This window comes from Egretta garzetta, unplaced genomic scaffold, assembly GCF_000687185.1.
Source record: "Egretta garzetta isolate BGI_Z169 unplaced genomic scaffold, ASM68718v1 scaffold108, whole genome shotgun sequence".
Lineage (NCBI taxonomy): Eukaryota > Metazoa > Chordata > Aves > Pelecaniformes > Ardeidae > Egretta > Egretta garzetta.
Genome location: NW_009260614.1, coordinates 4,785,559 through 4,810,480, shown reverse-complemented (window position 1 = coordinate 4,810,480; position 24,922 = coordinate 4,785,559). Strand labels below are relative to the sequence as shown.

The window sequence follows — 24,922 nt, the reverse complement described above, 5'->3', positions numbered from 1 at the left end:
AAAAAAAAGGGGGGGGGGGGGGTGGAAAACCACCCACAACTTTATCCTAATTGGTTTTAGTTTGACATGCTTCACAAGTTGTTGCTTGTTTTTTTTTTAAACTGGTAGGAAACAATGAATAGGGAGAGAAAAACCTGCTAAAATCTTTAGAATTTACACGATTCTATTCCTAACTACAGACAGCATTATTTGGTACAATGTGTATTTGTGGATGTACATGAACAGTATATATATTATCCGGATCATGTTGTGCTATGTACACATCTTTACAATTCTTCCTGAAGGTTAAAGCAGTTCATTAGATTTCAAAATGCGTAATCATCTTGTGTTGGCACTTGTTAGGCTCTTGTCAGCATTGATAACTGGCATGTTTTATTGCAGCCCAGTTCCAGCCAGTGTTTGCCAACTTGTAACAACAGAAGTCCAGCAATAGGTGGGTAGAGTGCAGGAAAAAAAACAGTGCCATGTTTCTCATTTGAAGACCTACAAAGAAATCACAAGTTATTAAAATAAAACCCCTCATCATCCTCAATTATTTTAAAGATGTTAAATAGTGTTTCAAGCTCAAGGAAGATAATCATTACTTGCTCAAGAACTTTACATACCTCTAAACAGAAGATGCATAAATCCAACATCATCACCTGAGAAAGACTTGAGTTAGTTCAGCATACTGTGTATCCAAGCTCAACTATCAGACTTTCAGGCTCCTGTTACTCTTGTTGCTTGTCAAGTGCATTGATTATTCACACGCAGGGCTAAACACTTGCAGATTTATCATTGAAACTTCTGTGCATCACTTACTGTGAATGATGGCTGCTGCTTCAACAGCAAAGTGCAGAACAAAATGGCATAACAGTGCTTCATTAAGCAATTAACACCACAGCTACCAGACCACACTGTGCTTGTTTGAAACCAGCTATGTGGCCCCTTCTCATCCAATTCATTGCCCATCACTTACTTAGGAGGAGTCACCAGGACTGTGAAAAGCTTTTGCCTTCCAAAAGAGCAACACAGCCAATTACTTAAATATTTGTCATGAGCATTGTTTCACTATGGCCAAGTTTAACATGGCAACAGAGCTGAGGTTAGTTAAGGATACTCTGGAGCGTTACTCACAGTTACTCCCTTTCTCCAAGACAGGAAAAAACTGTCAGCTGCATCAACAATTCTTACACTCTAGTTATAGGCAGTTGTATAAGACATTCATTTCCTTTGCTTCGGCTTTTGATCAATATTAAGCATTTTCATGCTTTCTCTATACTCGAGAAAATTCCATTCAATCAAAGCATTTCTGCAGCGCAGATATACTGCAGTACTCGTTTGTCACAGATGGAGCCTTCCCCCACCCCCAACCCCCACAATTTTTTCAGAAGCATAAGAAAAGCAGTAACTCTTGTACAACCTCGGTGACAAAAAACTAAGTAGCAGGAGCATTTAGTAAGCTGTTCTAGATGTTCAGACAGTACAGCCCCTTTAAACTATATACAGTGCCATGTTTTTCCCCCCCACGTTTTATACACTGAAGCTAACTAGTACATATGGTTTTGGACTTCTCCACACAAATGGGTCAGAGTAGATTGTTTGCCAAACCAACCATTAAGAAAGGGCAGCTTCAACATGAAGCATTGTTTTGCTTTGAAAAGCAAGAGTGGGAAATTATTAGCTAGTTGAAGAAGTTCCTCCTTGGCATACCAAGATTGAAATGACCAAAGGCCAGGTATTTAAGGGCCATGTTTTAATACAGAGCTTTCCACAAGAGCTTACTGTGTAAAAAAAAAAGTCTCATTAAAATGAAGATGAGATTGTTCACATTAGAGTGTCTTTGAGCCAGAAGCTCATTTTTAACAGGGTGGCATAAAGTGTAAGTATCACTCAGCTACTCTCAGGTCAAAACTCATCCAAGCTCTCAGATATGCTACAGTTCAGTTTCCAAGCAGAATATAGCTGTTTTTCTGAAGCTATCCTAAGCCTTCCCCAGTAAAAAAAACTTTTTGGGCTGCTGAAGAGAATACCACCTTTCTTGGTATTATCAATGGGTAATTATCTCACCTTTACCCTTTCTGATATGCTAGCAGACCTTCTATTACAATTCCCACAGATACCTGAAGCAATCCTTTCTGAATGGTTCCTAACAACCTCACTTAAGTCTTATTTAAAACTTACATGCAACTTGCCACCAACATCTGCAAGATAAGTTCATATATATATATGAACTTGAGATAGCAAGACAGGATGCTTAAGATTCAAAATAATGAACATGAAAGAATGATTATTCCTTTCTATTACAGCTCTAGTCACTCCTAAGCACTATTAATAAAGTAGGATGAATACTGATAAAGAGAATTTCAACTTCTGAACAGCATAAATGCACGAATGCTAGAGAAGTTCTCCAATCTTGGCAGAAGGGGTTGTTACTGCGCTTGAAAATTCTTTTAGTCTTTAATATCACATACAGCTGAAGAACTCCACTGAGACCACAGAGATGAGAAAAAAGGTTGTTTGGTTGGATTTATTTTTTTTTTTTGCTTTTGAGGAAAAAAAAAATAGTTCAGCAACACTTGGGCAGGAAATCCTCTACTCAGGTAATTGACTTGTCTATAGAAGGATACTTACCCTGAAAAAAGTGAAGCTACTAGCTGCTGAATAAGTGTCACTCAAAAGCAGTTTCTTGGCTTTTTCTTACACAGCGGGCAACTTTTCTTTTAAATTCTCCATTTCTGTCTTCTCTCCATTCTTTCTGTAATTGAATAGACAGCTTTCAGATGTCAGTCCTGTAACAACGTACAACTTCTAGGAAGACTGTTTTCAGACATTAGCCATCTAGTCAGCACCAGTATTTGCTCACAATCGTTGAGCTACTCACTGAAAACCTGTGGCATTCAGGACTTCCAAAAGCTTGCTCTGGGTTTCTATGCAAGCTGCTCACAAGACAGTGAGGATGCAGCCTTTCCCCCTTGGATTTTAGGCATTCACCAAGACTAACCTGGTGGCTACCAATATTTCACAATGTCTAGGCCAAAATCTATTTATTTCAGCCTGCAAAGTAGCAGCAAACTCAAACTGCAGACCGTGAGCTATCGTTATGCATTAGAGAAAATGTCTTTCACTGCAGTGATGAAAAAAAAGTACACAGCTACTGCGGAGCCAGTAGTTACTCTGCAGTTTTTAGGACAGTTTCAACTCCCCCTCAATCTAGCCAGGACACTCCAGGATAGAAATACAAAGTCACAGTATTCAGAAGAGGCACAGCAGTGTCCTTAGAAAGAAAATACCTCCTAGTTAGATATGGCTGCAAGATACTGGCTCCACAAGGAAGACCTTAACAGAATACCCAGCACACCTATGGGGATGGTCTCTGTAACAGGTATCTGATTTCAGAACTGCATAGATGAAGAACAAAGATAACGATGAACAGGAAGACTGGCAAGAGGCGAGTCTGAACCCAGAGATGTGCACACCATGGTATCACCAAAACCCACAGGACAAAGCGCAGCCTGTTTTAAGTTTTTTGTGCCAGCCTCATGATGGCAGATCATGATGAAAGCATCATACACTGTGACTAAGGCTGATGTGTTGGGTACTGGCAAGGAAGTGGTGGGAAAATATGAAGAACACCTTATTTAAGTTCTACAGTTCTTGGTTTTTGATATAAGCAATATTCTTACTGCAGGGGTGGGGGAAGGGGTTAAAAAACCCCACAATGTTACCTGAAACAACCTAGCACACAAGACCTTTTCACCCCACATATTTGAGCAAGAGAAAATTAGGGTAACTGGCATATCCTAATATTCATCACCTCCAAGCTTACCTAGTCAGTCACCATGTTGGAAAGCCCATCGTGTCTTATCTTTCCAGTGAAAGCACAAGTAAGGCTATTAATTAATTTGTTCTTTTCAGCAATTAGTACAGCAAGCATTTGGTTCCTTGGATTGGGACATAGGACAGCTTACACAGGATGGCTTAAGGCCAATAAAAGCATTGAATTTGTGCCCTCCCAGCTTCAGATTCTTACTTAGTTCTATGAAGCAAGCGTTCAGAATGTAATAGCAAGCCAAGTTTCCAATTTGACAGCAATCTCTTCAAAACTCTTACTTTAGGCCATTAACTGTTCTATTTGCTTCTCACATTATCTATTCAAGCTCCTGTCCCTCATTTTTCTCCCACTCCAAGAAACAGTACTCCAGCACACATAGTCCATTTTTCCAGGAAGCGGGTATATCCCTTGCTCCTGTAATGCTGTGCCCTGCCTGCAACACCTTATTCTCTAGATTCAACTAAAACTAGAAATTAACAAAAGCAGACAAAGTATCTTTTAGTAGCTGCCAAATACTGTTGCTGCAGTAAACTTGTACTTCGTAAGCCAAGTATAAGATGCCTTGATAGCAGCTCAGAATAAAGAACATGAGCTGCTGATTCTTCATTACCCTGATGAGTATGTTCTGGTTAATATGAAGAGGATGCAATCTGCAGTCCAGCAGGAAAAGCTAAGCTGCTCAAGTAGCCCATTAAGTTTAAAAGTTACTTGGAACATCTAATACCACAGTCAGAAAAATAGTTACTAACATACAAAGGTTACATCAGTGATGCCTCAGTACTGTCTTCACAGTTGGATTTGAATTTAAGTTTTTGTTCTTTCAAGCTGGGCTAGAAAACACTGTTTCGATAAGACAGTTTCAACCTTTACCCTAAGGTAAAATTAAAAAAAAAAATTGCTCCTAAAGTGCCTGGCAGAGAGTGGGGCACACTAGAGAAAGATTAAGAAGTTTGCAAGATGCTAGGAAAGTGACAAGCATAGCTAGAAATATAAACTTGCTCCAGTGTTAGGTCAGCTGCACTCAACGTACATGAGTCTGTAAACTGAGGAATTCTAATTGTACTTCTAGCATTTCATTAATAACTTGCTCCTTCCAGTGCTCTCAGGTTTGCCAGCAGAGAACGTCCATATCCTCTGGGTATTTGTTTCCACCACTAATGTGACACAAAGGGGAGGTCCAATGCCCACAAGAATGTTAAATGAGGGAATTCTTCACTACAACTTTGTGTTTGTTTCTGTTTTTCTTCCCATTAAGGTTGTTCCACATGAGACTATTCCCATGATGGCTTGTCAGCAGAGCTCAACTACCTTTGGAAATATTAACAGCACAGTAGATCAAAGGCTTCAGGATACTAAACTCCCACCCACTTTGGAATATACAGCTAGCTTGACAGAGCAGGTTAACATGCTTCTAGAAAACTTTGCATCTTCCAATTACCACCTCCCTTTTCCTCACTACCCCAGTTAAAAGACCTAGAAGTTCTTTCATGAAAGGACATCATGTATTAGTCACTACTGAACTGCAATTCAAGAGTAATTCAAAGGAAAGTATGTTGGCGTATCTCAGATGAATGGGACCTGAAGGCTGTTCCCCTACTCCCCTTAGAACTGAGAGTTTTTTCCTTCCCCACCACAAATAGTTATTAGTCTAATTGCTATTCTGCTATAAAGGCAGCTCTTCTAGAGAGCTGATAGCTGTGTTTATACACCCACACAGAATAGGACATGCTCCAGAAACACTATACTGCATGAAACACTTGCATCTCACAACAGAATCCTTACAGCAGATTCACCCTGGTCTTCAACTATAAACCAGGCCGTTCTTCCTCATTCCTAGCCAGACATTCCAGTCTGGGACAACACTCCCTCCAGAGTTGAAGGCCAGATGCCCGGTGAAGTTTTCAAGTACATTCTCAAAGCACAGACCTACACAGTCAAACCTGCTACTGCTTTAATCCATGACTAAGGACAACTACTGTAGATAGGTGGATGCAAAAAAGTCACAACATAATTATACTGAGAGACCCCACCACATTTTCTCCTTCCATTCAAATAGATAAATCTGTTAACAGCCTATATAATTTCCAAGACAAAAATTTTGCTGTGTTATACTAGTAACATACTAGGAACCAAAAAAGGTTCTAGAATAGGCTAATTCTGCAGCTAAACTTAATGGCAGCTTTAACTGCTACGTGTATAAAGCCACATGGGATTTTACAGCCAGCTTCCTTGAATTTAAGACTAAAGGAGCCAAGTTTATCTATTAAGTACCTCTGCACATAAGTTATTTACTATAAATAAATGCATTATTGCATAGGAGAAATTAAATCACTGACGATGAAATCTGACAGAATCTTTCCCCTGCTATCTGTAAGAAGTTTCCCAGGCCTAACTAGTAATTCTGTTTCACAACATGACTGCTTTTCCCAACAGAAAGGTAGCCTTAGCCTGCGATATAGAAGGTTCTTCCAAAAGTTATTGTACTATTTGTCAAATTACAAGCAAAACTCTGTTGCAAGTTTAGGTTTCTACACTGAAGACAATTTGGCAGACCAAGAAAAATCTTACCGCTGCATCAACATTAGCAGGAGAATCACCATTGGGATCTGCCAGCATAGAAATAACACTAATCATTATAGTTTCCACCGTGTGAATGGGAAGCCAGCGTTCCTCAGGTTTTTCATAGCCGTATTTGTCTTCTCCAGGCTCATGAAGAATTGAAATGCAGACATCGCCATTCTTGTCAACTACAAAGTAGAACAAGGCATATTTCAGTAGTGAATAACATGCTGGCATTTCTTCAGGATAGCTACAGAACTGTTAATCTTCACTCCAGCTAGTCTGAAAACACATTGGTGAAGACACTTGACAAAAAAGGAAAGTAATTAACTATTACAGAACTCGATCTGTAATCAATAGGGCTTGGTGGAAGCCTGTTATTATGCCTGGATCTCTGGCAGAGAGGGTACATGGGGAGGAAAAACTTAATTCTAACATCATGTTGCAACCTTCAAGACTACTTAGATAGGCTTCTACTAAAGCTTTTTCTGTTAAATTCAGCAAACTAGACAGTGCCTTTTTTCCACAGCAACATCTGGATATTACTGCAATATATTGGAATATGATTTAAGCTGCTGGAATTAGAAAATGCCCAACAAGTACTTGGATATTTCCAGAGCCAAAACTGACACAGCATCAAAATAGTCTCTCTGTCCCTTATGATGGGAGCGCTGTGCTGGTGTCCTCCCAGCTTTCACACTTAGAACTTCAATAATGATTTTAGAAACTGAAGAACATTCCTCCTTCCCAGTAAAAAACTTCTTCCGTTTTATTTTACCTTCCCACCTATGTCCAGCAGTCCTTAAGTAAATGAAACATTAGGGGGAGACTTCTTTGGAGGGACTAAAAGATGCTGTTACTTCCTTTCACGCTTCACTGGAAGAGGACAACCTTAGGCCTTCTACATTAAACTACCAAGTTAATATTACCAAGATGAAATATTTGAAGGTATAACAAGAGGCAGCTATAGAAGTCAAGTTTCTCCTCAGACCAGAATTTCGCATTTAAGGGAAAAAAAAAAAAATCCCTGGACAGTTACCAAGAATTCAAGAAGCTACTTTCAGTAGCTTCTGACAATACTTTAGGAGCAGTCTCTCGGAGCAGCACTATTAAAAACTCTGCCATGGTTACTACTTCTTTATGAAGTGAAGATGGCAAAGTAAACTGAGAGTTTCACATTTCTAACACCAACAGAAATGTATCCATTTGTCTTCACCACATTTTAGTTCTTAACTGCAAAAAGAAATTGAAACTTTGACATTTCTTACCATTCGGATGCCAGATTTCTGTGATGAATTTCATTTTTGGCGGCCTCAGTGGATAGTCTTTTGGAAAAGTAAGATGAGCCTTGAAAACACCACCTTCACTGGGGAATCAAAAATATTTTCTTGTAAGCTTAAACTGAAGATTGGAACTTAGTGATGTATGAGAAGCTCTAAGTTTACCCCTCACACAGCTTAACATCATGTTAGTAATTAACAGTACCATCATTTCCATATGCAATGCAAAGAGTTTCTACATTGAGAAGATTCCTTCACAAGACACTGAGTTCCCCGACACTGTATCTTTTTCAGAACTAGGATGATGTTCCAGAGGGGGAAAACCACACAAAAAGAGATGAAAAAATTGCCAAGGAATTCACCATCTGGAATTACAACTTGCATTTTCCCTCCCAGTACATTTGTTAACAGAAAAAAAGAGATATTGCCAATACTCCCGTTCTCAAGCACAGCCCAGCAGATACCTGTTTATTTTGCTTCTTTAGACACCTCAGTCCTAATTTCTTGGTATCAGTTTGCAGCAGTGAGCCTCAGTGAAGAGTTACAGAAAGCTTTACAGTTGTGTCTACAGCATTACTTTGTAAAAAGACTTCCAATACTACCTTTTCAACACTAAGTAAAAAGGACTCAGACATGACAGTGAGGTGTTCTGCATTAGTTACCCACTAAACTGGAAAACAGCAATAAACAAGAGACATCTAGTTTTTATGTGGAGTCACAGGTCCATATTTAACTAAGATAAGTTTGTTGGGTTTTTATTGTTTTTTTTTTTTTTTTTTAAATAACTAGGTTTCGATACCCAGGAATAGTCCCTTTTGAAAAAATGTGAAGGCCTGTATTAAATGGAAAGCCTTATAGATTGAATACTTCACTAATATAAGTACTATAACATTTGCCTTGTTACTGTCATTTCTTGTAATTGAAGTCTGTGACAAAATTTGATATTGCAAAGGCAGAAATTACAAAAACTGGACCAAACCTCCAAAGAAGGTGGCACGAGATGTGCAGCATGACAAGCTACTCCTCAGTAGCCACACAGACAAAAGAATTGCTGGAGAAAAGACAAAGCTGTTCAGTGCCTTTTTTTTTCCACCTGTATTTGTAAAAGAGTAGGAGCCAGTATCCAAAGGCCACAGGGTACTGAGAAAATAAGAAGTTTTACCACCACTAATCAAAGATGTACAATTCTAGCAAGTGTCTCAAGAAAAAAAAAACCCAACCCCAAAAAACACTAGATCTAAGTGACTTGATACTAGGCAATCTGAACCCTCAGCATTTGTTTTCCACAAGTTGTAGAAAAGGCAGATGGCTTCCAAACAATCCTTGATCCTGGGAAGGTTAAGAATTCCAGAAACACTACCTATTTTAACATCCATACTAGTCAAGACAAAGGAGATTTAGATGACATTTGTTGATAGCTCCAAATCAGTCAAATCCTTTGTTTGAAAGTGAAAGAGTTCTTTCCCTTTTTAAAGAAGCAGATCCTAAAACTACTAAGGCTGTGTGACATCCCTGGTTGCCCTTCATCAACTACATATAAATACAGTTCTAACTGGATACCCATTAGAAACCAGTTAAGGGAGACCAGCACCATTTTTAGAAATCTTCCTGATAAAGGGGTCTCTGTCAGTAGAGTCATGCACTGAGTCTAAAGTCTTTCTAGGTAAACTCAGAAGAGTGGGACCAGGAATGAGACTAAAGTTTGAAAATTTTGAACCGCCTGGTTAAGTTAAACTATTACATTCTACTGTCATCATAAAATGGACCAGGGAAGAATAATTTGGTATAATGCTACCTTGAAAAGCAGCAACTAGGGACTGGAACAGAAGACAGCTTATCATCTAAAACCATCTCAAACAAGCTCAGCACCTTATTGAAGCAGGAAAAACACTATTGCAGTTTTTAACATACAAGAAGAGGTTCAATTAGAAGCAGTATTTCTCTGCTGACAGTATTTATGAAATGGCCATGAGAATATAATGGAGCCACTATACAACTGTTCAAAAGAGGTCAACAGAAGTTGGAGAATTCATCTCATGCAAGACTTGAGAATCACAATGTAGTGAGCTTGAGGGGCAGCAAAGCAATGTGATTACTGTGCTTAAGTACTTATTCAGAAGTCTGCAGACAGAGGTATACAACAACTTCATGCTGGAACTAAAATTGACCTCAAGTAAATGTCACTAGGCTTTTTGTATCAGTAATTTACCACTGGAACAGCTTAATGAAGGAGAACAGGGTTCATCTTCAAGAGCTACGCTTTAAACTGACCTCTTCTGGGCATAAAACCTTTTCCCCAGGAGCTAGAGTAGATGATCATATATAACCTCAATGAAAAAGAGAAATCATTCTCTTAATTAGCCAGATTTTTATTTTTTTTTAAGTTAAAAAACCCGACCCACACTGCCAGAGTGCTTCAGGTATATAGCAATGCAAAAACACAGCCAACTTAAAAGAGTCCAGGAGAAGTTACTGTATGAGCTGCATAGTTTTGTGTTCAAATCTCAATTAAAGAACCCATTCCTTAGGATAGATAACTATGCTTTTTGAAGCCTTCTGTGCAAGGTTTGCGAACAATTCAAATTTGATTAACACTGAGGTACTCTAGGTCATACTAGGAAGTTCTCCCATTTCAAGTTAACAGGACCTGAAGCTAGTTCTATGGTCAGGTGCAGTTTCCCCAACTACATCCCTCTTGAATATTTTCCTACAATCAACAGCATGAATTTGTAATGGTTTAGAACTGTACTATCAGCTAAACTAGAGCCTCCCAGCATTAAGAGCAATAGTGGATTACACCTGCCTTAATTAAATGTGTAAGAAAGCAGAAGCTGCCTGTAAGTATAGCCTATTCTTTCTCATTTCTACACAAGTACAGATAGATCAGTGCTGCATTTTCTCAGGGGAGCAAAACAGTTTAGAACTTCTATATAGCAAATTCAGCTATTTACAGGTATTTTACTAGCAACAGAACAGTATTACCTAACTTAGTATGAAGATTTAGGTTAACTTCTACTCACTTAGACCGAACTAGAACTAGTAAATCCAAGTTCACTTAAGTTTCTGTATAAGTATCAGTACTTACTATAGTGTATCTGGAGGACCAATAATAAGGACTTCCCATCGATAAAGATCATTGTCATCTATTAAGCCCGCTGAAAAGCCTTCCACTGGATTTTTGTTGAGCTCTGTGTAGGAAAAAGAATTTAAAAGTGACTTTAGGTGTCTATGATATGCATTTGCTGTTTATGCTCATGCCCCTATACGTGACAAAAAAAAAAAAAAAAAAAACCATGACATTCAGTGATTTGGCGCCTACTGATAGCCTTATAGCCTGGGTGAGTATCCTCAACTCCCTACCACACACCACAGCACGCTGCCAGAGCCAAGACCTATAGTCTGACTCTAAAACTACCCAAGTACATCATGAGCAGAAGGGCCAAAATAACTCGGAACTGTGGGACAGTCTCCTAAACTAGATACCAATAGAGGCGTGTACAAGCCCGAAAACAGATTTTCTACTAATAAAAAGCCATACTGCTTTACAAGAACCCGGAGGAGACAGATTAAACTGAAGTCTATCTTTAACTCTAGAAAATGTTGACAGAAGAACAAAGTCACACTATGTCTTTATTTAAAACTCACATCCTACTTCCCTTATGATTTTTTTCTTCAGAATCTGAAAGCATGAGACTTGAGCCCAGTGCATTCTGAAGATAATTATCTACTACATTCTGAACTACTAGAAGAGAACACAGAAGATAAACTATTATGCTGGTTAGGTTTTGGGTTTGTTTTTTTTTTCCCCATTTCACAGTTTTATCCACTAGTGATAAGCAATACAGGATTCTAAATTTATAGGCTACTTCATACAGTTACTGCCAGATAGAGGGCTGAAGTCAGACCTAGATGTAGACTCCACTGAGCAGCTGCTTTCAGCCTGCTCCTGGAAAAAGCATAAAATTTGGAAATAAACACCTTAAGTGAGTTCTGCCTAAAATTCAACTGGAGGGGGGAGGGGAAGAGAAGATAATATCTCTTAACTGACAGCTTTGCATCAAAAACTCATTTAAATGCCATATTGATGCCAAATTGAAATTCTTGATCCAGCATTTCCAACAGTACATACAAAGTCCTGATGGATCTTGGATATTTAGGATAGGGGAATGGGAGGTGAAAAAAAATCCTTCAATTGATCAGTAATTTCCAGATTAAATTAGGGATTATTTGTTTTGTTTTACAATTACTACTGCACTTATTTAAAATTCTGTCAGACATTATACAGCCCTCATTATATTCACAGTACAGTTAGTCTACATGTTCCCTCTTTGCAAACCCAATAGCTGTATTTTGTGTCAGTTTCTAGGCATTACAGACTTAAGTTCAGAGGTCCTTACAATGCCCTCAGGTATGTGCAGAAGAAGTTCAAGTGAGAACCTCATACATATATGGACAAAAGGCCACCATTAAGTACAGACTAATTTGCCCATAAGCTTGCAGTCACTGTTTGCCAGTTAAGTTCTTAACTATGTAAAGCATTGTTAAAAAAATACAAGAATCTATTCAAGCCCTACACAGAAGAGTCTAAGTCCACACAGGGAAAAGAAAGTGCTCAGCTCACATGAAGGACCAAGGTCCTAAAGAGAGAGATAGCAGGAATACCAACTTTGGCCATTGGTAATTCAGAGTCAAACTTATCCACATAGATGACTCAATGCTAAAGTCCCAAGAAATGTACTGGAAGGGCTTTTCTTAGAAGCTACACAGCAGGGGTTTAGTCAACAGATGAAGTCAACCATTCACCCTCCAAGTTGCAGGACAAAGACTTAGGTATTGAACCAAACAATGTTTTCTCAAAACAGTGTATGAAACAAGAGGTAATATCACAGGCTAAAACCAAGATACAAGCTTCAAAATCCAAAAACTATAGCATCGCCACACCTCCACTAAGCAAACCAGTTTTCACCCTTTGGCACCTATGAAACCGTGGCAAGAGCTGCATGAGCTTGAGCAACATTTCCATTTAATTTTAGGTGAAAGGGGCAGAGAGACTAGGTAAGTGTCTCACATGAAGTAAGGACTTCACCAGACCCTTACTACCTCCCTACTACAGATAGTACTCCAGCATCAGATATTAAAAAAGTTCCACCACATTAGTAGTTGAATATAACCTGCTTTTTCATGCAAGATTTTAATAAAAGAAGTCTATTGCTTGTGCAAAAAAGCCACCTCTATTCAGGACACCAGGTCATCCTTTTGTATATTATATTACTATTGTAATAGAGAATATCCAGCATGACTACAGGAGTCAACAGAAAGACAGCAAATATTAGAGTATCTCACCTTAAGACTTTCAAACTTAAATTTAAGCCTCCAAACCACAAGTTCCCTCATTTCTGCATTTCCACAGGGAGAAAAGGGTTTATGCGGAGTTCTGTGTAAACTGCTCACATTCAGCTTCCTTATTGTTTGCTAGTTATCACTTCTCAGTGGTAGGACTGTAAACAAGCCTGCCAGAAGTTCAGACTCTGGAAAATTCAGCACACTTCTCTATCTAAACATGCCACACTACTTTAGAATCCAACATACTCATTTTCTTCTCTACTTCTTGATTTGTGCCACTTCAATTTCTTTTTACATCTGCATCGTCCTCCAAATAACTTTTTTTATCCTTAAGTCCTGTGAAACATTTTTCATGTACTTGCTCCCAATGAAAGCCAGCTCTTACACTCTGACTCATACTTGCAGCACTGTATTGCAAGAGATCTCGTGAGAAGGAATAAGATTGCTGGATGCCAACTGTTGTAATGCAGAAAAATCTGTGAACTGTATGAAAGGAACAGCCACTGACAAAAATCTTAAGCTACAGCAGTTATGGAAATTTGCTTAGTGGATGTTGCCTATGAAGCAAACTATGATGTTACTTCTTTTATAGGAGATGGCATCGGTCTCTGCTTGTAAAACATTCAGTAGCAATACTGAAGCTACTGCTTGCACAAATACTTTAACTTCACGTAAAAACCACCCCAAATATAAGCTCAGGCACCTTCTCCACTAGACGCATGTAGAATTAACATAGGCAAGTTAAAATGAGCTTTTCCATCCAGATATTTTATGCTAAACTGAACATCAGCTAATGGCTGGCTGGCAGACAAAAAAGGAAATCTCAGGAAAGTTTTGCACAGGGACATGAAAAACATCATCCTTGGCTGCTTTACCATGGATAGCTAAGAGCTGCTACTCGTTAAAACTTGCAAACACTGAAGCCTAGGGTTTGTTTGGTTTTGGTTTTTTCCCCTGGATATAGCCAACACCACATATCAGAAGAGTTAGCTACACCTATCTCTTCATGAGTTGAGACTCACGCAGTAGTGAAATCCATGCACCAAAATCCCAGCTGAATAGCGATACCACTATGGCAGGAAAGGAGCACATAGGCACCGTGCTCACAGTCACAGGAGTCAGCTGCCAGGCAGAGGGACTTCTGCCCACCAGCCAGAGCCTCTGGTGACACTGACACTGCACTCAAGAAAACCAGACACCTGTTCCCTATGTCTGTCATTTCCTACCCGCTACAGCCATTAACTACTTGCGGCCTGAGCAAGAGTTTTCCTAGACGAACACAGGGATGGCGACTATGCTTCATGAAGCAACGTATTTGATTGATTCCCTCCCCCTGCCAGGGAGAGGGAACAAGCCCTCTCAAAGCCCTGCTGAAAAGCTAGCCTGCAAGTCCTGGAAAAGCAGAGAGGTCAGACACCTACGAAGAACTGAATACCTCCACATTATTTTTTCCAACACTTAGTTTTCCTTTGAGATTTCTGGTTTAGCTGAAGATATCCTGTACTTTTTAAACATAAATGAGTATATTAACACATTTCTGTCATGTCCGTGCCTAAACAGGTACAATTTACTTGCTACTATGTATTACACACTACAGCTTCGTATTTCTGCCAACATTTTCTGCATTTCTGATAGTTTAATATAATAGAAATTTTTCTTCTCTGGGAAGAAAAACATTCTTACATTCACTCTAGAAGCTGTTTCAGGTAGAGCCCTTCTCAGCTCAAGCAGCAGCTGACAGTCAAAGCAGCACAAACCTAGGCAGCTGCCAAGCAGCAACATACTGGGGAAAGAATCCTGTGGCTGCTTATAAATTAGACATTCAGTCCCTCTAATCCCAGTCCTGACTCAATAGACGATTTGGGAGATGAGGAAGACTACAGGCCCATAACCCAACAGAGCTGTTTAAGTCCAGAACAGACTTTAATATCCAATGCCTGGTCTCCCACATGATCTGCCAGCACACAGCGCTCCTTTAGCAGCTTAGCTCTTACTAAAGCAGAACTCAAGTTCCACTGCCTTAAACTTGAGCCAACACAGTACCAGAAGCCATGCTTCCAGTTTCAGCATTTCGTTGACATCAAGCTACTGATGTTCCCACACTCACTAAAACTGCCTTTATACAAGCCAAGAGACTTTCACCAATCCAAAAGCAAAACAGCATCAACAAAAATGACTAAGCAGAAACAGCCCCATGGCTACATGTAGCAGCTATGTACGGCATCTAAACTTTTCAGTTTGACGTTTCACCCAGCTAGCCACTGCATATGAACGCTTCAGAGTATTTTAAGCTACATTACAGAACACTGCTTTCAAAAACATAAGCTTCTACATTATTTTTAATAGCAGCCTCTTTAGTGAGTTACACAGTGGTTGAGTTTTGTGCAACTAGTGGATTGAGTCCAGCACAAAAACAGAGACCGGACAGCTAAGGCTTCTGAAAAAAAAAAAATCATCTAGCCAACTTACACAGTTCCCAGAACAAGCAGGCCGTATCAGAGGTTTGCATTAGCTATACATTAGGCTTGGGTTTTGTTGGTTGCTTTTTTGTAAGTCTCAGCACTTAGTCCAGGAGCTTCTAACAATTGTACAGACCAAAAATCCTCATTCTACTCTTCTCCATACCCCAAGCTGTAACTTCCACATAGCTGTATTACTTAACTGAGGTCAGTTATGACCTCCAAGACTTTCCTTTCTGCCTGCATACCCAGCTGTAAGTCTCCGATTCTCGAAGATTAGGGCTGAGATAATGATAAAGTAACATGATCTCCTTGCAAAGATGTGTTCCCAGAGCTCCGTATTACCTACTTTCATCATGTTGTGTCTTGCTCCACAAGCTCATCCAAAAAGTTCAGACAAAACGTAGCACAAGATATGCACCCACTCCTTGTAGCCACTTCTGCAGTGACAAATAAGACAGAACAGTTTTAGTCTCAGAAGGACATTGTAATTGTTTTGGAGTGAGACTGAAGCAGTAAATACAAACCTGTCTTAAAAAGAAATCTCTACCAACCAGTTCAGTAGCAGCTCTAGATTTGACTCTTAACTTTAGCCTGGCAACCAACTAGTTTTCAGTGTTCCATGCATCACCCCCTGTTGACAAGGGCAGCGTTACAGAGTTCTACAAATCTAATTCTCCTCTCAGTTGAGAGAATTTGTAGGGAGGCTTGTATAGTCAGCATTAACAGGCAAGTTACTCACAGAAGTAATCTCAGTGCAGTGCTACACAGCTTCATGCCCTGCTGCATCAACACACCTCACTTGCCACCTCCTCAGCTATACCTACAGAGCCTTCCAAGGATTTGCACAGTGAAGCAGGTTGTGGAAGGACTGAGGACAAGGTTGGGGCTTTCTTGTCTGATTGTCCCAATCAACTTCCTAGCCAGGGCCACAGCTCAGCTCTGCAAGCAAGACAGCAGCACTAGCCCAAAGTGAAGAGGCAAAAACTCCTGTAACTGCCACTATGGGTCTGTGGATTAAGGTTATATTACCAGAGACGCTTGACTAGCTAAAAACTGGAATTCTTTTACTAGTAAGCCATCACATTATTCTAGACATAAGCTAAGACTCAAGTATCTTTGTTGCTTATGCTCCGTAGCTCCATGTTCACATGAGTTGTGGCATACCTGAAGACAGACAAATGAAGGTTCAGGTTAACTATTTAGTTGAAAACTGACGTTTAACACACTAATCAAAAGCTTGCAGGTCTTTGGTACTGTCTTGGTTCTTAAGAAGTTCCCCATAGTCCACTGAAGTGGCCACTGATAGACATTGCCAATGCTCCTTTAGACATCATCTCAACTTAAAGGTCTCAAAGCCAGCTCTTTCACAGTCTCAATTAGACCACAGATACCCAGCTACCGATCCGACCTGGCCACCCAGTTTACTCAGCCTATGATCTGTTCCCACGTACCATTTTACCTGAGAGTTGTAAAGACAGGCAAGAATAGAAGTGACCTATTTTGCAACATTTTCTTTCTGTAGCACTCTTCATACATAGAAGCCTTCTGTGCACACACACTCAAACCAGTCCTTTTCCATACCATACACAGAAGGAAGGTGTCTTTCCCCCTCCCCCTGATGTGTTTGCCATTAAGCAAATGTCTGCAACTCAGTAACTTAAGTAACTGTGGAGCACATTGTGCCTACTAAGCCCGTAAGTTTTTTCTCTCACGATTAAGGTGGTGTTCAAGTTACTTTCCTGTCTGAATCAGCCTCCACAGAACACTGGAAATACAAACTATACTGATGGAAACCTTTGAATTCCACAGGATTGTCTACAGTTTCTAAATAGTTATGCTTCCAGAATTAAGATCCTCAGCAGTAAATTTAGAATATATGTTCAAATTAATATCAGTCATGTAGAAATTGAGAGAAACTGTTTCCTGAAGTGCCCTCTCTGGCTAGACTGCTTGAAGCATGCTGTGTAACCCCTCATATCAGAATCTAGCACAGTTACATCACCCAGGTTAAAATGGAGGTTGAACATGTCTGTTAAAAAAATTCCTAGTAAGGTCTGAATTTTGGTGGGGAAGTGGTATGAGGAAGGGAAGAACAAGGATAGTCAAAAGGATTGAAAGAACCCAGATTCTGAAATCCACACCTGAAAGGAAGCCAGTATCTCACAGGAAACATTCGGTGGTTTGCCCGTAAAGAGTCAACTGCAGCACAGGGCCACATTCATGCATCACACTCAGCGTAACAGAAACACTACTTTCATTTTGTCATTGGTGTCCAACGCAGGTTTCCACTCTTAACAGTCAGACAAGTATTAGGTGGGTACACACACCTGCCTGTATTTAAGACTGTCACCCTCAGCAGCATTCAATAGAGATCTTACAAGGATAAGTAATTCCAGAGACTCCATTATTCTCTCATTCCAAGGCAGATGTCAAAAACAGGCCAGATGAATCATACTCTACAAGTATTTATTTCTCTCACCTACAAAGGAGCTTACAGAGCTTCAGATGTCTACTGCATACAACTGCTAGAATTTGGCAAGACAAGTGTCATCCAAGGTGCCAGTCATATTAATGTAGTTGAGTTTAGCATAGACAGCAGGAAAAGTTAATTAACTTCTAAACAGCTGTTTGCAATTTACCAACAGTCTAAAGCTACAAAAAAATCCACTCAAGTATCTTCTGAGCTGTCATACACACATCAGTCATGAAACAGCACTGTTGAAAAGAGCTAAGAGCTCTAGGACGCATGTGGGTTACATGCAAGAATAGAACATGATTCTAGGAAATCCATTAGAAAGTCTGTATCACAAGACTATGCCATAAGGAGATGTTAACATCTGAAGAGTTCACCAAAAGCCTTCTTCATATGCATTTGTTGTCGTGCAAGTCAAGGACACTTTTCCAACTTGTTTTCTCTCTTGCTTATAATATAAATATCAGGTTTGCATATCCTAATTTGAGCTACATTGTTATTCAGAATTGTTTTAAGACATTTCTTCAAGTGACTCCTGACAGCATCACCTTTAGATCAGCACCAAGTGCAAGCCAACTAAAAAGCCAGACAGTTTGACATACTAGGTATTGTGATGATTGTGTGGAAATATGTTTCCCTTAACAATTCAGACAGAAAGACTGTATGTAAAAGCCTTTACAAAGGATTTCTATCAAAAAGCCTTTATATTATTTTAAACCTGTACAAGCACCGCTAACATTCATGCCCAGGAGAGCAGTTATTTTTTATGGAATCCTATTTCATTTAGATTGCTATACTTAGTGTTCTTACAAGGTCTGGATATCTGATCTCTGTTCCAGCTGACATGCCTTGGACCTGAGAGTAGGAAGGAGAAGCAAATATGAACATTTACACTTCCAGGAGACCTACTAGGTTCTATAAGTGAAAGATCTTGCCAAGACCAGTCTACTGCCAGATACCCACATACCACTGAAAACTGAAGCACAGAGCAGGTGCAACATGGTGATAGCACAGGCCTGCATGTGAAGCGTTACCCACATTCTGTTCCCATACGTTGGGACAAAAAGCAGACCGTGCAAGTTTCAAGAGTCACATGCCCTTCTTGCTCACCCAAGCCACCTGCTCTTCTTTCTTCAGGCACCCAACTTTGCACACTCATTTTAGTATTTGGTTAGTTTATACTTTCAGAACAGCAGCCACCTTTCAGTTCAGTTCCGCTTCATTAGAAACCAATCCTTATGCCGGAAACAAAACGCTGTATTTTTTTTAATGCTTCCACCCTATTCTGCACCAATACTTAAAGCTTACTTCTGCAGAATACCCCACAAGCCTAAAGACTTTCAAAAACTACAGCCTTACAGTTGGCAAACAAAAACACCTCGATCAAAGCAGAGGTTGCATTAAAGACATTAGAAGAAAATTTAGCAGAACACCTATTTGAGGCAAGCAAGTTTTACCTACAAAGTTCAATTATTTTCAAACTGTTTAGAATAGGGCTTTGAGGGAAGGAAAAAACCCACAACTTGTACCAATACCAGCCACAAAAGGGATCAAGTAATCCTATCTTAGTTGAATATGCACATACTGTTCCAAGTCTTCCTTGTATTTAAAAAAAAAAAAGATACAGAAGAGTCAAGGCAGAATCAGTTATAATTACAACATGTGGTATTGTTCAATGACTATTCACTCTACTTGATTTATCCCAGATCAGTTTCTCTTAAACCAAAAAGAGACACTTATAACAAATCAACAAATCCTTACAGTTTACATTTCTGCAGCAAATAGCTCTTTAATACTAAAATTGGAATCACTATCAATCACACAAGGCAAGATATTTTAGTGGGATTTGGGTGATTTAACATCTCCAAATAAAGATCTTATTGATAAAGCAGGAATTCTTCTAATGAAAGTATTCTCTCAATCGGTATTAATTTGCTCCCTATTTCACAGGATCTTCAGCAGCATTCTCCCATTCCACCATTCTCTAACTGAGCACAGCAAGTCACTTTGCCAGACCCAGATATGTCCATACTTTGGTGTAACTTACAATGCCTTGTTTGGGGGAGCAGAGACGGAAAGAACTCATCATTTATGGTAAGCTTGGTTCTTTCCCTGAAAGATTAGTAAGCTGACCTAGCCAGAGCCAACTGGCTGTGACTACAGCTGCCCCATCAAGGGTAAGCTTATGAAGCAGGTTGTTATTGCTTCATCCTGTTCGAGTAAGTGGTTGAGTCATCAAGCCCCTCAATTCTGAGGTTTAGCTAAACCTCACTTTCCAGAACTGCCAGCATCCCCGAATTTTTTCTCTTGTGACTGGTTTCATAAATACTCTTTTCTTTGAAGAGGTGGAGTTCAGCTTATTTCTACAAAAGGAACATCTGAAAAACTAACATGTGCGGCTAGTACAGTTTGCCACAAGTCACATCCATTATGTTATTTGCAGTGCAACAGAAATTCAGGCTGCTTGTACTGCTCAGGCTCTAGTCACTGTAACAAGACGTGTTTTAGCAATGATATTATCTATAAAGTCACCATGAGCAAAGTAGCATTGATGCTTCTGTCAACACGATCCTCACAAGAAACTGGATTATCTTATCTGCTATAATGGGGCCCTACACTGCAAGAGTGTTAAGGTGAGTGGTACACACATGCTGTACCTAAGCATCCCAAAAAGCATCAGAACAGCAAAGATTGTTATCTAAAAATATGACAGAATCCTTTAAAAAAATCCGAAGGGGGAGATGGGAGTGTGTTATAGCATTTTAAGTGATACTGAAGTTAAATTTGACACATGCAGGACCTTAGAATCTTGACTGTTCGGGGCAATACAGAATATTACTGGTCATACAAACAAACCTCTCCAAGGAAGCCAACAGGCAGACTAGCATCAATTTAATACTTCAGATCAGTGCACTTGAAAGATTATCTTGTAGACAAACCTACTGTAAGCCACTAAATAGCTAGTACTAAACTGTAAACAAAGGCTTCTTATACCACCAGCTACCCAAGAGATATGCCACCTCAGCTTCGATCTGTAAAGTGATCTTAATTCCATAATTCCCTCAGAATTCACTACTCAAATATTTTAAAAGTAAATCCTATGTAATTGCCAGAAATTCAACTAGCTAAACATAACACTACAAGATTTTTTTCAACACAAGGAATTAAAAATTGTTGAACTGTCACATTCATACTTAATACAGTTTCCCAGCTTGTTAATTTTTAATTAGACATTTTTACTTTTAAATAGAAGCTGTATACACTTTAAGTTGAAATAATGCCATGTTTCTCATGTCTGAGAAAGATATTAGTGGGTTTTGTATCCTAAGTTGGAGAATGTTTACAACACAGTACAACTTCAGCCAACAAGGGCATGGTTATTCCCCTGTTTTCAGTGATCCATGTTTATGTTAAAGAGGACTCGTACTTCTGGTTCCACTGTGTGCTACCGATTTAACTGCATCCTCCCTACGCAATTTTGCTGGATGAACTAGACAAGTCTGCCTACCCTAACAAGCCTCCATGTCAGCAAGGATTTGGCAGAAAGATGAAATAAAAGCATTCAGAGAAATGGCTCAGTCTGCAAAACCCTTGGGCTTGACAGCTCTGGAGACTGGAAGAGTAGCTTTACACCCTCAGTTGTCTCCTGCCTCCTTTCAAAGAGCATGAAGTTTTGGGGCTGTACAAAGAACACAGTTTATCCTCCCCCCCACCTCCCCGCGGGGCGGGGGGGGGGGGGAGGGGGGGATGCAGCCGTGCCCTCCACGGTTTGCCTGCCTGGGTTGCAAGGAGCCACCTCCCTTTCCCAAGGTTCAGCCACTACTTTCACATTTTGAACTGGACTCTCCAGCCGTCTCCCCCCCCCCCCCCCCGCGGGGGGGGGGGGGGGGGGTAGTGGTGGTGGTGTGTGTGTGTGTGTGTGTGTGTGTGTGTGAACTCTGCTATTCGAGCACTATATAAATCTATGTGCTTGCTGTTGAGTTTTTTCAGAAGCTTAGAGGCACTTCATTCTTTTAGCTTTTCCTGCACCTTACCCATAAGAAGAAACAGACAGGTCGTGGCTTCTATTTCACATTATACCAATCCACAAAGTGCCTTTTTCCTTCAAAAAAAAAAGAGCATCTGTAAGAACAAATACGTTTATCGTATTTTAAGAGATTTCCAGAAGCTGCTAGAGCTTACAATTAAGTTGATTTGAGAAGAAACAGCCATTGAGCTTCACTTCATTTAGCTTTAAGAGAACTTCCCTTCAGCTCGAGCTAGTTAGACTAGCACTCTAACTGGCTTTGGTAGTCAGAGATCCCCACTCAACAGTTCCTTTAAACACTTAAAAAAGAAAACAATTAAAAACTACCTAAAGTTCTGACTATCTTGATTTGAATCATTCTTGTGACTAAATGGGTAAGCACATGTCAATATAAGAACAGCTACTATACAATTCCCTGGTGATATAGCTCAATATGTCATTAGCAAAGGTACTGCAAAGCTACTTAGTATTTGGGGGAACAAAACAAGTAAAACAAAACAACCAACCCAAATCAACTTGAAGTTATATTCTGTGACTGTCATCGAATATCTCTTCTCTTAGAGCACTATCAGTATCCAGAACTTGCCACTTAAGTTGACAAGCACGTTGTATATATGGTGCTGTGGTACTAGTTACCTGCTCAAGTTACAATACAAGCCAGCTTGCACCAGAAAAAAGTAGAAGTCTGCCTTCACACACTTATTGAGGCAACCTGGGATATGTTGTCAAGTTTCATTACGTGTTTTGATAAGACCATTGGTTTTAAGTCTCACTGACAAGCAAGATGACTTACTAGTTGACCTTCACTTTAACAAAGTCCTCAAGAAGGAGGAACAACTCATTCAAGTGCTACATGCCATAAACACCTATTCTCCCCATAATTAAGAACCAAAGCATATGGGAGACCAAGAAGGTAAGTGTTCTGAGAACTACTGTTTTACATTCCTTTCTCCTCCTGTCATTGGCTTTTTCCCCCTCTTGGCACTGAGAGGAGCTACCCACGGTCTCATGCATTAAAGAATTTCTATATTCCTCAACTGCTCCACCATTATATGGGTTTCAGATTCCCCCTTCAACCTCCCTCCACTTCTGGATATCTTGCTCCAAGTCTAACAGCTCCGACTTCTTGTGCTTGAATAACGCTAATTTGACAAGCGAGTGATCCAGAGCAATTTAAACTAGTTTAGATCACATAACTCATATCCACTGCCTGTTCGCTGTCCTCCAAAACCCAACCACTAGGTACAACCCAATGACTCACCACACTTGATATAAAGCAAAAGCTGCATGTAGCAGAAGGACTGAAGTATCAGCCCCACCAGGGGAAAGAATACCACAGTGTTGATTTTTGTTTTGAGGTAGAACAAGTAGTGTGGGTGTAAACAAAGGGACACATTGGAGCAGGTGAGACTTGGAAGAAGACAGTCAGCAGTAGGGAAGGAAGGTCAGACATCATGAAGCTCAGTCTCTGCATTGCGACTTCAAGTAGCCTGCCATCAGAAAAAGCAGTGTCAGAATCTAGTTTCAGCTCAGTTCAGATGTTGCTTAGGTTACTGCACCCAGAAGAAACTATTTTCCTTCTCAGGTTGGTTACTCCAGACAGGCCTTTTGATGAGTTCAAGACTCTTCCTCAGTACTTACCACACACTTAAGTATGCACACTCACAATCACTTTTAATATTTTTTAACACATATAAGAGGATACCAAACATACTACATTATTTAAAACACGGTAACTCCACAGAAGAGTTGCACCTTACATGCAAATAGTTGCAATGCTTGAGTCAGCACAGTTGAATCAGTAGCAGTAATATGGGCAACTGGAAAAGCTTACTAGTTTTTACTGTTACACATGAATCCTTCAGAAAAGAGTGAGCAGAAAGGTAAACAGAAGTTAATCCCCAAATTTAACAGCCTACAAGTCTACTTAGATATCCAACCAGCCTGTGCCTACAGAAGATCTTAAGGCCTCACAAGAAAAAACCCACGCAACAGAAGCTGACAGCTAATACTTATTATTGAGAGGCTTCAGCTAAATGTGAAACTGTCTTTCATGGAGCACAATTAGTTGATTAAAAGATAAATTCCAGACAGCCAAAGTAGTATATTAGATTACCTAATGCTCATTTTTAATCAAGTTAGAGAGCAACTATTCTACACTATTGCTTCCCTAGAAGGATCATTTATAGGAAAGAGAAGCTTTGCATCAAATCCAGTCTGGAGGTCCCATAGTAAGCCTATACCTAGTGTTGTTAGCCTACGCATACATGCAGACACCTCACTGAATATCATTAACAACTTCAGTAGTTACTAAGGCATTAAAAGGTGCATGCTTATGTTCAGGAGCACAGCCACAGTATGTATAAGATTTTTTTAAAAGAATGTCACCTTAAAGGGGTAAAAAAAAATCCCATGCTATAATTAACTTCATTGAAGTTCCTTGACTATCATCAACTAAAATCAGAAGATAGTGCTGGAGATGCAACAAACACATCATCTAGCTTGCTATACCTGGTTACGCAACTTCACCTCCTTACTGTTAACCCTGTTGTTTTCCACCCTTATGCTTTCAAAGACATGACTGAAAGTCTCAGGCCAAAATCCTCCTCCAGGAATTCATGTGCCACTCTGTGACCCCGTCGCTTTGTACGGCTACTCAGCAAACTTCAGCCAGCGCTGTATTTGCCTGAGTTTAGGTACACCTAGCACACATCTCCTTATCTGGGTATGAAGCAATTTTTACGTAAGGGAAAAGAAGCAATCAGATTCGCCCAAGGCGCCGGGCAGACCTGCGCGTTTTCTCGAGGGGATTACTTTATCCTAGAGGATGCGGGGGAACATGTGCGAGCGGGGGAGGGAGCGGCTGCCGGCTCGTTTCTCTTTAAATCTGGCCAGCGAGCGACACATGGAGCTGCATTGTGCGCCCCGCCGCCCGGGCGGCCCCGCGCATGCGCGCCGCCGGGC

At 40.0% G+C, this 24,922-nt stretch overlaps 1 protein-coding gene across 4 annotated transcripts; it reads right to left on the bottom strand.

Annotated features, from left to right (window-relative positions):
- On the bottom strand, positions 1 to 23,451 carry UBE2G1 (ubiquitin conjugating enzyme E2 G1). 4 transcript variants are annotated; one of them, XM_035900596.1, is made up of 8 exons: positions 23,220 to 23,450; positions 21,966 to 22,033; positions 10,739 to 10,841; positions 7,642 to 7,739; positions 6,383 to 6,561; positions 2,614 to 2,737; positions 606 to 641; positions 1 to 483 (listed from the first exon to the last, which is right to left on the bottom strand). In XM_035900596.1, the coding sequence occupies exons 2-6, from the start codon at positions 21,967 to 21,969 to the stop codon at positions 2,651 to 2,653; spliced, it is 471 nt and encodes a 156-aa protein (XP_035756489.1). In that variant the 5' UTR covers positions 21,970 to 22,033; positions 23,220 to 23,450; the 3' UTR covers positions 1 to 483; positions 606 to 641; positions 2,614 to 2,650. The 4 variants fall into 4 exon arrangements, with proteins under 4 accessions (XP_035756489.1, XP_035756488.1, XP_035756486.1 ...); XM_035900595.1 differs by lacking the exon at positions 21,966 to 22,033 and having other exon boundaries at positions 23,220 to 23,451; XM_035900593.1 differs by lacking the exons at positions 21,966 to 22,033; positions 23,220 to 23,450 and adding an exon at positions 15,805 to 15,853.
- Between the last annotated feature and the right edge of the window lie 1,471 nt (positions 23,452 to 24,922).